This window comes from Drosophila santomea, chromosome X, assembly GCF_016746245.2.
Source record: "Drosophila santomea strain STO CAGO 1482 chromosome X, Prin_Dsan_1.1, whole genome shotgun sequence".
Lineage (NCBI taxonomy): Eukaryota > Metazoa > Arthropoda > Insecta > Diptera > Drosophilidae > Drosophila > Drosophila santomea.
In genome coordinates this window covers 9,637,901-9,649,947 of record NC_053021.2, presented here as the reverse complement: position 1 = coordinate 9,649,947, position 12,047 = coordinate 9,637,901, and the positions used below count along the sequence as shown (strand labels likewise).

Below are 12,047 nucleotides of genomic sequence, written 5' to 3'. Positions count from 1 at the left end.
CCAAATGATTTATTCCGGCCACAAAAAAAAAAAAGAAAAGAAACGTTCTTAGGGCTATGCAAAAAAAATGTCTTAAGCTTATGGTATAGGAATAATATCCATGAGGATTAGCTTTCCTCCGCCAGGGAGAAGCTGAGGCGTCTCTTGGTGGCGTCTCTGGCCTGCGCTTGCAGCCACATGCCGTCCAGCTGGCAGGCGTCCTCCAGCTCCTCGCCACCCAATTCCAAGCCGCGGCTCAGCTGGCAGTGCTCCTCCTCCAGCTCCAAGTCGCTGGTGGAGTTGTGCCCACTGTCCGGACTGATGTGGCGCATCTTCTGGCCGTTTGCCGCCACGGATCCCGACCTGGCCGCTGCGAGTAGCTTCTGCGCCGACTGCCTGACGCTGGAGGAGATCTTGGTGGCAATCTTCCGCTTGCGCCGCACCACCCGCTGCCTGCGCAGCTGCAGGGAGTGCCGCTTGGGATCCTGCGACTCGGTGGCCACGGTGGGGGAGCGCACCTCCCGCTCCTCGAAGCCATTCGCTGGCAGGGAATCCCTCCGCGAGGGCGACTTCCAGTACTCGCACAGATCGCTGGCCGGATCGAAGGCGGGGCGGTAGGTGGGCGAGGGCGTCTGGGTGTGGGTGTGGGCGTGGCTGCTCCTAAGCACCTGCTGCCTGAGCCTGTGCCGCTGGCGGAGATGCTGCCTGGGCTGGCGGTGCTGATGTTGGTGCTGTTGTTGTCTGGAGTTGGGCAGCACCTTGCGGTTGCTCTCCAGGATGGCATCGATCATGCGCTCCAGGGTCACATCGCCCATCTGGCTGGAACTGAGCGTATTCTGTTCGCTGGCCGGAGGAGCTGGATGCGGATGTGGCAGTGGCTTCTGCTCCAGATAGCGCGGCTTCTCGAAGTAGCTGTCCGGGATGCCCACGCCGCGCAGGGCGATCAGGGAGCCAGGGATGACGGCGGCATTGGGCGAGTACTCCGCCTCGAAGGTGGGCAGGGTGCAGGCGAACTTCAGGGGAGCAGCAGCTGCTCCTCCAGTTGCTCCACTTGCTCCTCCCGATGGCGGCGTGGCCAGGATGTTGCTGACGTCCTTGAGCAGTGGTGTGCGGGTATGGAGGCTCAAGGAGCTGGCCGGCAGTGGCGTGGAGGTCAGCTGATTCTCCTTGCCCGCAGCCACGCCGATCGACTTCCTCTTCAGTTTGCCGCGCAGGGCGTGGAACTCGCTGTAGCTGGAGCCGATCGCCTCGCCGCTGGTGGCCACCACCTCATCCCTGGCCAGGTACGAGGGACGTGGCTGGTTGACGGCCCACTTGAGCATCTTCTCTGTCTGCTTGCGACTTCTCTTGTGCTTGTTCTCTTTTCGGTTGTGTAGTGGGTGCTGGAAGGAAGAAGGCGAAGGAGTCGGGTTAGGAAGGGCTGGCATTTCTGGTTCTCGCATTCCAGAACTTGACTTTCTGAAGGAGCAAGTAAGTAAAAAGGGCAGCAGCAAAGTTGCCGGGCGAGTTTTCGGCAATTTTGGCGCGCTTTTTCCGCGATCAATGTGCATATATACAAACATTTGTATTTAGGGATATATGTGTATAAATATATATATGGGTGTATATATCGATTTGGCGAAATCAGCGAAGCGGCAAAAATGAAATCAAAAACGAATTCAACCACTCCTTACGTGCAATTAAATGGACGACGGGCAGCCTTTGGCTGGACCTTAATAATTTAATTGACTCTGAACTTGATATGGTCAATTATGCTTATGAAATTCGACAAACTCTTAGCTTGCATTCAAATTTAGCTGCTGAGTGGATTCCAAATGAAATCACTACTTATCCGAAAAATTGCATTTTGTTGGTCATTATTTGAATAGACATTCATAACCATAGGCATACATGAATGGATTCATGAATCTTGCAGGCACTTTGGAATTTTGTACTTCATTCTTAGTTTTTTTTTTAACCCATTATGGTTTCAAATGTCTTTAGCTGTTGCTTTCAATCACTTGAAATTACCTTGTTCAGTAGTTTATGGTTTTCGGCACTGATTTATTTCAAACAGCAAAAAAAATATATGTTTCACAGATTTATTCTTCGGCAGCTATGTGTACTGCACAATTGGTCGCGCTTTTTTTTTTCAAGTGTTGCGTTTCAGCCGTCGCGTTTTTCTGGCAAAAATCGACTGCGTGCGCGTACGTTCGCTTCGCCAGTTGGTCGTTGACTGACTTTACCTTTTCAACTGATTGTTGATATAGATCGACTTCGTTAACATGGGCATTACATTACATACTGCTAACATGACCAACTCTGTTAAGAAAAGAGAGTAAAACAAGACTGCTTCAAACTCTCTCTCTCTTTTTCGTTTCAAATTGTGCGCTCTAAAACGAAAAGAGAGAAGTTCTCTCTAGATTTCTCCGCTAGATTTGCGAAATTGGTGCTCTTCTCTTGAAGATTTTGAAGATTTGAACAGCTGTTTTAACATTACCATATATTAATAATAAGATCGCATATATAAACATACATTTACAATAAGCTTTGATTGCAATTGCTATGTTGCTATATTATAATTTAATATTAAATCAAATAATTCTGTGATATCTAACTGTAACTTCATGCTTTTCTCTACCTTTCACATACTTTTCCACGAAGCTAGTGTACATATATATACACCCATACATACATATGTATTATCTAATCTATTTACGAGATAACCAGCATGTAGTACAAATGTGGAAGCAGAAGGCTGCGCTTTGATCTGCATTAACTTTATCTTGATGTTCAGTTTTTAGAGCCGTTTACCGATCGATTTACGATCCGGCAACAGCTGTGCGAATCTTGCACGATCGTGAGATTTTTTAATGGCCACCGAGGATGATCAGTTGGCCAAGGACCAAGGACTAAGCACTCTTCCTTGCAATTAGAAAGGGACGGCGGAAGGGAGCGTGTGAGCGGGACGGAGCATAGTTGGCCAGCTGTTTCTCTTCTCATCGCCGCTTGCGCCACAAAACATAATTTTCAATTACCTTTCTCGCAGCGTGTGGCTCCTTTCACCTTGGATTCCTTCACATACCCTGTGTTTTGTCGCTAGCTTGGGGGTATACTCGACTTTTGATTGTGTGGGCAACAGGAAGTTGGAAAACATATTAGATTTATGTTAAGGCTTGATCAAAATAATGAAATAAATGATTTAGCGCAACTGTGACACTGTTTTATACCACATATCAACTATATAGGGTTTAATAAAAATAGAGGTTATCGCTTATAGGTATCTGGTAGTCGTTACAACCTACCAAAGCAATTCGTCCCGATTTTTCCTTCCTTCTCTCACGATTTTCGCCAAGAAAAGGACAACACAAACAGGAACTTGGGCATTGTACAAATTTGGCCCATTGTTTATGGGACATCGCTGTCCTGGGGAAATTGTTGTGGAAAATTGTGCAATTGTTTTGCAATTTATTGGTTAAAGGGCTCCTGCTTCTGCTCCTTCGCCCTGCTCCTTGGTCCTTCCCTCACTTTTCCTCACTTTCCCTCCCGCTTTCTCTGCTGATCTCAAATTTACGATATTTTCGCAGCCGCCGACTGTCCGTTTGAGGAAAATAGAATTAAATCTCACCCGTACATCTGCCCAATTCTGCAGTTGCAGTTTGCATTTTTCCAATCTTTACTTTATTTTTGCTTTTGCCAAATTTATTTGACAGTTTGGCGCAAAAAGCAAACACACATCTTTTTGTTCAATTCAGAAAGTGCAGGACCTGCTTTTCATATGCCACTGCAGTTCCGGACCACCAAGTGCAACAGGATCTAATTTATGGCAACTGGTGGCACAATTAAATGTGTTCAAGTGATGCGAGTTCATCGCACATCCAAACAATGCGATCGTAAATATATCAAGTCCCAAGGGAATGCAAGGGAATTTCCGAAGGACAAGACATCTTCACCAGGAAATTAGAAGATGACAGAACGCTTTCTTTTAATGATTACTAATACACCAATTGATAGCAACTTTAGGCCTCTTCTAAGAACAAATCATTGATGCTGATATATATTTAAAGTTTAAATCTTGATTGTGGCATATTTAAGATTTATGGTTTGCCAAAGTTGGCTAGTCTGAAAACCAACTGGTGTTCTTTACGACTTTTTCCCACCATCGTGTATGCAAATAAATCTCAAACCTTCGTTTCGCTAAATTGACATTCAAGGGGCACTACTTTCCCAGACCAAATTGAATTGGGCCCTAATTTTCCATTAGCCGTTCATAGGGAAAAAAATCATTGTGGACACCGAACAGCATCAGCAGCTGAGTGACCAACGATAAATCTCGGGAAAAAACGAAGCAAATTGAAATAAATCAATAATATTGGCCTGCGATCAAGGAAGTTGGCCAGCAGGAGCAGCTGCCTGCCTTGAGATGTGAGATGTGAGATCTGAGATCCTTGCAATAATAATCCGTGCCAGTCCTTGCCGAATCAAAGGCAATTTAACGCATTGGTCACTGGCCAAAAGGCGCAAGGATAATGCCGAAGGGAACCAGAAAGAGACAGATAGATAGATAGAGAGAGGTATAAAAAGAGAGGGTGACAAAGAAGATAAATTAGGGCAGAAGGAGCCCCTTTTCGCTTCATTCTTATCCTGCAGTTCCTCCTCCAGCCCAGCCGCTAATAAATTGCCCAACAATTGTGCAATTTTTCATAGATGGAATGGAGAACTGCAGTGCGATTGCTTGATTCCTTGATGCAAGGACTTCACGCAAGGACTTCACGCTCGGATTTGCTACCGTTTTCCAATCGCTTTTCCCAATCAATGGTGTTCTCTTGCACACGTCGAGAAAATCTAGGATAGAATAAATATTATATATAGAAGTAATAGTATTTTATTATTTTGATTTACTTACTAACTTTTTGATTAACATCGACTAACTTTAGTTTGATACTCATTGCTAGAGCATTTAAATAGATGATCCCTATGAAATGTGTGCTCATAAATCTGAAGTAAAGTACATCCTTTTTGCTCGCTGTGCAGGATCCCATGGCGCTGGCCACCGCGGGTAAAGGCAAAACGTGCGGCAGCAAGGACATCTAGATAAAGTGGAAAGTGAAAAGTGGAAAGTGGGTAGGGAGTAAGGAGTAGGTAATCTCGAATCACAAGCCGCACACTGATAGCGCCAGGACGGAGCAGAGCCTTGAGCAAATCCGAGGAACCGCACAGGAGGATCCACAATCCTTGGGCCGGACAGCTGTTCGCTCGGGGATTAGCACGGCTCCTGCTCCTTCTCCTGCTCTTAGTCCTTCTCCTGCTCCCTCACCTTTTGCTGCTTTCTCCCATCACTTTCGCCGGCGGGGCGCGCAAAATTATTAAAACCTGGCCCTGAATTATGGGCCATAATTCAGAATTTGTATTTGCTCAGAGCTTCCCTCCTCCGGCTCCTTCGTCCTGCGTCCTGCGTCTTTCCACTTTCCTCCTTCTTACACTTCCCCGCGCGATAAGGCTGGCGGGGGGTGGGGTGAAGTGTGTGTGTGTGTGAGTGTGAGTGTGTTCACAGGACCCAGATCCTTTGATTGATTTGGGATCGCCGTGAAAAGCTGGCATCCATTGACAGGCAGGCACTTCAAGGATCAGAGCCTCTCGGATCGGGTTATTTGCCCAGGATCATGCGAAATCCCATGGAAAAGGATCTGCAGTTCAATAGGTGATGCGGAACACGGCGAATAATTGGATCTGGCTGGGGAAAACTATATCCTGCATTGTGCAAACTGACTCTACTGTAAGTGAATTGAATTTGGTATTTTACAGCTTTAAAATTAAATTTAACTTATTTGTTGAATCCATGTGCTATCCATTTTGATCTGAAATCAAGATTTAAAGCATCAGTGGGAAAAAAGGATCCTTAGAATATACGCATTTCTAGACTTTCAAAACGATAATCTGATATGTAAAACAATCTATTAAAAAGCAATCTGATATTTAACACAATCTGATATATAAAACAATCTGATATTTAAAATAAGCTGATAACTAAAGCAAACTGATATTTAAAACAATTTAACATTTAACAGTTCAAAAGGATATAAATTCCAGAAGTCACTCCTGACATTTACAGACACTTTTCAATTTCAAATCTCAATCAATTTCCGAATATGTATTTCAATCGCACAATTGATGGCCCAATGGAAGGTCCCTTGTGGGCCATTTATATCCATAATATATGCCGATCGTTAGCCGGGGCATTTGTCAAACATTATGGAATGGAAATCCGAACTTGACAAATGCCAAGTGAAACGCCATGTGAGATGAGATGACTTGAGTTGAGATGGAATGCAAAGCATTCAATTTCAATATCAACCCGATCGCTCCAGGGGGCGGGATGAGTGGAAATTGGCGGGGTGCTGGTGTGATGGTGTGATGGTGGTGCTACTAGGTTCCGTTTCAAGTTCAGAGCAGAGTCCAAGGGAATGTGCTCTCTCTCTCTACTTTCGAAATTCCACAGCAGTCAACAGGGGAGAGAAATCGGGAGAGCGAACTCACAACAACAGCGAGAGCAACAGCAATCTCACCTTCACATTCAACATGGTAATGGTGGTTGATTTACAGTTGTGCGAGGTGAGCACGCAACGTTGCGTGCGAGCGGAGAATCAGTCACTTTTCGTCTGTTGCAGCGACTGGACGTGTAGTTCTCCGTGATCGCGAGCAGGAAATAAATTCCAAAATTTACAATTTTGATTTCCCAACACCCGTCTCGTTACGCCAACCTCTTTTTTTTTTACCGTGCAGCAATAAAACACGACAAAATTGTGTATTATTTTTGATTGTGAAACAAAGCAACTTCTTAACTTTGGATATATCCCGGAACAAAAAACGAAAAGAAAACGAAGAACGTATAAATATATACAAATAAAAAGGTAAAGATAAGTGAAGTGCATGCAATGTGCAATGTGCAATGTGCATATTTTTTCGGCTAAATGTGTATTAAAAATGCATTAAAGCAAAAGTGTCTGGGTAGCGGGCTTTAATTAAAAACATTAAAAACACCCCATTAAAATCGCCTGAAAACGAATGTATAAATTGTGCGCGTGCGATTTTGGGTTTGGGTTTTCACTTTAGGATTGGGTTTGGGTCATGTTCTTCCATGGGCTATGTTCCTCCATGCGCTATGCGCAATGGGTTAATGGGTTTTCGAACTCGGGCCACTTGGCCAAGTGCTCGAGTGCTCTTCAGACCAAAACGAGAGCGGCGGCTGCGAAATGCGCAAAAAAAAAAAAAAAAAAAAATGCTAGCACGCATCCCAGAAATTGAAACCCTTCACTCCTTCGGATCTCCCTCATCGCCATCGCCATCGCCATAGCCATCACTGCTCGAGTGGCCAGAGATCGACACCACTGGAGGATGGGGGGGCAGAGGAATGGGAAGGAGTAGGACAGCAGTAGGAGTGGCAGCAGAGTGTGCCGGCACCACCATTTTGCCCAAGTCCACACGGCAAGAAATATATACTTTCTATTACTCCAAGTAATGGAACATTATATCATATCCTTAGTCCCAAAATCACGCATCTCAAAATCTATTCTATTCGAGAAAAATATATATGTATATGATATAACTCAGTTATATTGGTAACTTTCTTAGGTTACTTAGTATCATAGTATATGATATAAAAGGCAGTTTTTTTCCTAAATAGTTTATTGTCTTTACTATAATATTTCTTTTGAGATTTTAATAGGGATTTTTCCCTATTGAGATTCCCTATTGAGACTAAAATTTATCCAAATCCACATGGAAATTATGCTCACAACATAGACATATAGCATAGATATTAGCTCAGTTCAAAAATGCGATATTCATAAATACGTAGACTTTGCATTTAGATGGCAAATAAACCCCCAAATTCCGACAGGATTTCGTTGATATTTTCTCCCTGTGCCGGCGCACACGATCCTGATTCTGATTCTGATTCCCGATTCGTGATTTGCGAGGCAGGACCTTGGGCTAAATCGCAGCTGGAGGGCAGTGCGATGGGAAGGAAGGAGCCCAGAAATTCGCGAAGCTTTAGCGCGCTTTTCCTTTGTTCCCTTGGCTCTTTGTGCCTGCTCAATTGTTCGCAAGGACATGCGGAACCAGAAACTCCTTGCGCAAATCGCAAATCGCGAAGGCTGCCGTTCAGCTGTGCAAATCCTTGCCGAAAGGCCAAGGAGACCGCTGCGAAACTCGTTTCGCTCGCTACAAGTTAGTCGGGTTTCTGCTCCGCTTTTTTTCGCATTTCACATACCCACCCATTCCCCTCCAGAAGCTTTGCAAATAGACAATCGCTAACTAGCACTATCCCTTTGGCATTCTTCCAGATATCTTGGCACCGCAGGAGCGACAGACAGCAGCTGCCAGGATGCTCAAGTGGGCTGTCAACCAGCCGCGAAACTCGTACCTGGCCAACGAGCTGGCCATGGGATCGCAAACAGGATCGGGATCGGGATCGGCAACAGGATCAGGATCAGGATCAGGCTCGGGCTCAGGATCGCTGGAGCCGAAGACCGAAGTGGCGGGCGCCAGCTACAGCGAGTTCCACGCCCTGCGCGGCAAACTGAAGAGGAAGTCGATCGGCGTGGCTGCGGGCAAGGAGAACCAGCTGACCTCCACGCCACTGCCGGCCAGCTCCTTGAGCCTCCATACCCGCACACCACTGCTCAAGGACGTCAGCAACATCCTGGCCACGCCGCCATCGGGAGGAGCAAGTGGAGCAACTGGAGGAGCAGCTGCTGCTCCCCTGAAGTTCGCCTGCACCCTGCCCACCTTCGAGGCGGAGTACTCGCCCAATGCCGCCGTCATCCCTGGCTCCCTGATCGCCCTGCGCGGCGTGGGCATCCCGGACAGCTACTTCGAGAAGCCGCGCTACCTGGAGCAGAAGCCACTGCCACATCCCCATCCGCATCCGCATCCGCATCCAGTTCCTCCGGCCAGCGAACAGAATACGCTCAGTTCCAGCCAGATGGGCGATGTGACCCTGGAGCGCATGATCGATGCCATCCTGGAGAGCAACCGCAAGGTGCTGCCCAACTCCAGGCAACAACAGCACCAACATCAGCACCGCCAGCCCAGGCAGCATCTCCGCCAGCGGCACAGGCTCAGGCAGCAGGTGCTTCGGAGCAGCCACGCCCACACCCACACCCACACCCAGACGCCCTCGCCCACCTACCGCCCCGCCTTCGATCCGGCCAGCGATCTGTGCGAGTACTGGAAGTCGCCCTCGCGGAGGGATTCCCTGCCAGCGAATGGCTTCGAGGAGCGGGAGGTGCGCTCCCCCACCGTGGCCACCGAGTCGCAGGATCCCAAGCGGCACTCCCTGCAGCTGCGCAGGCAGCGGGTGGTGCGGCGCAAGCGGAAGATCGCCACCAAGATCTCCTCCAGCGTCAGGCAGTCGGCGCAGAAGCTACTCGCAGCGGCCAGGTCGGGATCCGCAGTGCCCAGCCAGCGGTGCGTGCAGAAGAGGCGCCACATCAGTCCGGACAGTGGGCACAACTCGACCAGCGACTTCGAGGAGGAGCTGGTGGCCATGGGCTCCTGCGGCGGACGGGTGGAGGCGGTCACCAAGCGGCGGCTGAGCTTCTCCTACGCCGAGGATCTGTTCGTGGAGAAGTGACCCACTTGGGGGCTACACCAATGTCCTTGTGTTGATTTTTGACTTCTGTTTGGTTATAACGTGAACTTTTTTTTTTGAGTGGCTAAAAGCGCAGCATTGCCTTGGAAAACGTATGTTGAAACAGATCCTATAACTCACTAAGAATCCTTTTTTTTCTAACAAATAAAACAGCGATTTGAAAAACTAGTGGAACTTTGAATTTATTATTGCTTGGATTTACTATTTATTCCAGCGCGTTTTTCTCCCAGTGCAGTTGGCGGTTATTCAATTAAAAAGTTAGATTTGCTGGCAAAAGATATGAGCATTTAATTCCTTAAAGGATGTGCAGGTCCTGCTGCCGCACAAACGAAACGGTGTCCTTGTTAGCGTTAGATAAGTACAACCATTAATTAGGGCTAAACTGTTACTTGGTTTCGGGATTACTTGGCAATATTTCAGTGGTATTCCAGGCCAGACTTCACCAGAGGTGAAACTGGTAAACTGGATTCTCACGTTCCGCCCATGAATTCATCAACTGGCGAGCTGGCAGGATATGCAGGATATGCAGCATAATGTGCACTGAGCTAGTGAGCTATTGAGCTGGTGAGCTGGGGGTGCGGGAGTAGCAGTTGTGGCACTAAAAATGTTGCGGCATATCCTGCGAGTCCTTTACACGGCACTTATCACGCACCTGTGCACCACCAAATGGCGAGCTAGCTACAACTACACACAAACGACAACAGACAAAGGACAAAGGACGTAAGACAAACGACAGGCTACAAAACGGTGGGCATTTGCATAAATTTGCATAGAATCGACCAAATTGTACGCTCTACGGTTTGCATCGAGTGTTTTGAGCCAGGATTCGAGGTCCTTGCTAACTGTACTCCACGCCAGATCTACGACTGCGAGCCACCGATCCATAACTACACGGAGAGAAAAAGAGCTCGCAATTATAGCGTACTATGGCATAATTTTGTAGTAAATGTAGGGCAGTGCATGCATTTTTCTCGCAGTGCATGTGGGAACTGTGACTCTGCGAATTAGCGAGCCATAACTAAGTTATGCCAGTTATACGCCAGTCGATTTTGAGGGGGCGGCGATATAGCATATATATGTACATATATGTAGATATATACGGTTTGATCCTTTGCCGCCAGCTGGCAAGGATGTGGAATGCAAAACTGGAACAAGTTGTACAAAGTGCGCAGATAAAAAGCAGTTGCTGTTCGTGTTCCATGGATTGAAAGTACAGCTCCAGAATGAGAGAGATTCTCAAGTGATTCAAACTAGATAAACTTGTAGATTAACTATAAATAAATCTACATTATTATTTATGTTTTCAGAAAATCATATAAGCTTTATATCTTAAAGATTATAACTATTATGGAACTATTCCCTTTGGGTTATTAAACCAACTATATATCTTAAAGATTTTAACTATTATCAAACTATTCCCTTTGGTTTTTTAAACTAGCTGCTGTTTTTAAAGGTCGTTAGATGGCCATTAAACGCCTTTAGGTAAATTCCTTTGGATTGTCAAGTCCTGTTTTTGATTTCGATCCTCGTTTCTCGCTCCTGTCGCACATCGAATGCATTGCATTGATCCATTGTTGGACCACTGCCTCCGTTTCCCATTTTTTCTCCGCTCAATTGAGTGCAGCCAGCTGCCCGAGAAACTGAATCCCTCCAGCGAACTCCAGACTTCAAGATGCATTCGAGGTGGAGTCGGAGTTGGGGGTGTACCTACTCTGATTCGCCGCTTGCCGAATGTCGCATAAGAACAGGATCAGGCCAAGGATTGGGATAGGGATCGCAATCGGGAGCAGGAGTGGGAGCAGGAGCAGGAGCAGGATCTGGAGAAGGAGCAGGCGCAAAAACACCTTTTCGAAAAGTGCGCCAAAAGGGAATGTGCGAGAATGCCGAGCACGAGTCAATGGCAAACAAAAAACGGCAGGAGGAAGGAGGAAGGAGATGGGGGAATGGGCAACAAGGACGAGGACAAGGAGCAGGCCCAAGAAAAGGACACAAAATCGCATCGTGGCATGCGTCGGCGGATGAGGACCGAAGCGGTAGCGGGGGCGGGGTTGCAGGATCAGGGGCAGGGGGAATCCTCGGGGACAGCTGTCGTCGCAAACACCAAGGCAGGCATACACTGAAATAAATACCACTATACGAACATAACTAAATCAAACATAACACAGGAAAGTATATAAAACAAAAAGTAACTTGCTGTGCGGAGATCCTAACTTTAATCCTAAAATCCTGAACAGGTAAACATAGGAATCATTTATGTCCTGCATGTGGTAGACTTCTCCTTTTCCAGAAGTTGTCCAACAGAAGTTGTTTTTTTTTCTCCCAGTGCAGCCGGCGTTTAGCGGGGAATGGAGGACGAGTCGCGGTCTTGGGTTCTAAGGAGGCCAGGATAAATGGAAGAAGGAGAAGGAAATCGAGCTGAAATTGAGTTGAAGGA

General features: G+C 46.8%; 2 protein-coding genes across 3 annotated transcripts; one reads left to right on the top strand and one right to left on the bottom strand.

The window, feature by feature from the left end:
* On the bottom strand, nt 1-2,177 carry LOC120455721. The gene is made up of 2 exons (XM_039642135.2): nt 1,990-2,177; nt 1-1,361 (listed from the first exon to the last, which is right to left on the bottom strand). The coding sequence occupies exon 2, from the start codon at nt 1,299-1,301 to the stop codon at nt 108-110; it is 1,194 nt and encodes a 397-aa protein (XP_039498069.1). The 5' UTR covers nt 1,302-1,361; nt 1,990-2,177; the 3' UTR covers nt 1-107.
* A 4,440-nt stretch (nt 2,178-6,617) lies between these two features.
* LOC120456975 lies at nt 6,618-9,781 on the top strand. 2 transcript variants are annotated; one of them, XM_039644123.1, is made up of 2 exons: nt 6,618-6,869; nt 8,304-9,781. In XM_039644123.1, the coding sequence occupies exon 2, from the start codon at nt 8,345-8,347 to the stop codon at nt 9,593-9,595; it is 1,251 nt and encodes a 416-aa protein (XP_039500057.1). In that variant the 5' UTR covers nt 6,618-6,869; nt 8,304-8,344; the 3' UTR covers nt 9,596-9,781. The 2 variants fall into 2 exon arrangements, with proteins under 2 accessions (XP_039500057.1, XP_039500056.1); XM_039644122.1 differs by lacking the exon at nt 6,618-6,869 and adding an exon at nt 8,171-8,187.
* The last annotated feature ends 2,266 nt before the right edge of the window (nt 9,782-12,047 follow it).

Coding starts and splice junctions, on each gene's coding strand:
- LOC120456975 (XM_039644123.1), top strand. CDS start 8,345: ATGCTCAAGTGGGCTGTCAACCAGCCGCGAAACTCGTACCTGGCCAAC.
- LOC120455721 (XM_039642135.2), bottom strand. CDS start 1,301: ATGCTCAAGTGGGCCGTCAACCAGCCACGTCCCTCGTACCTGGCCAGG.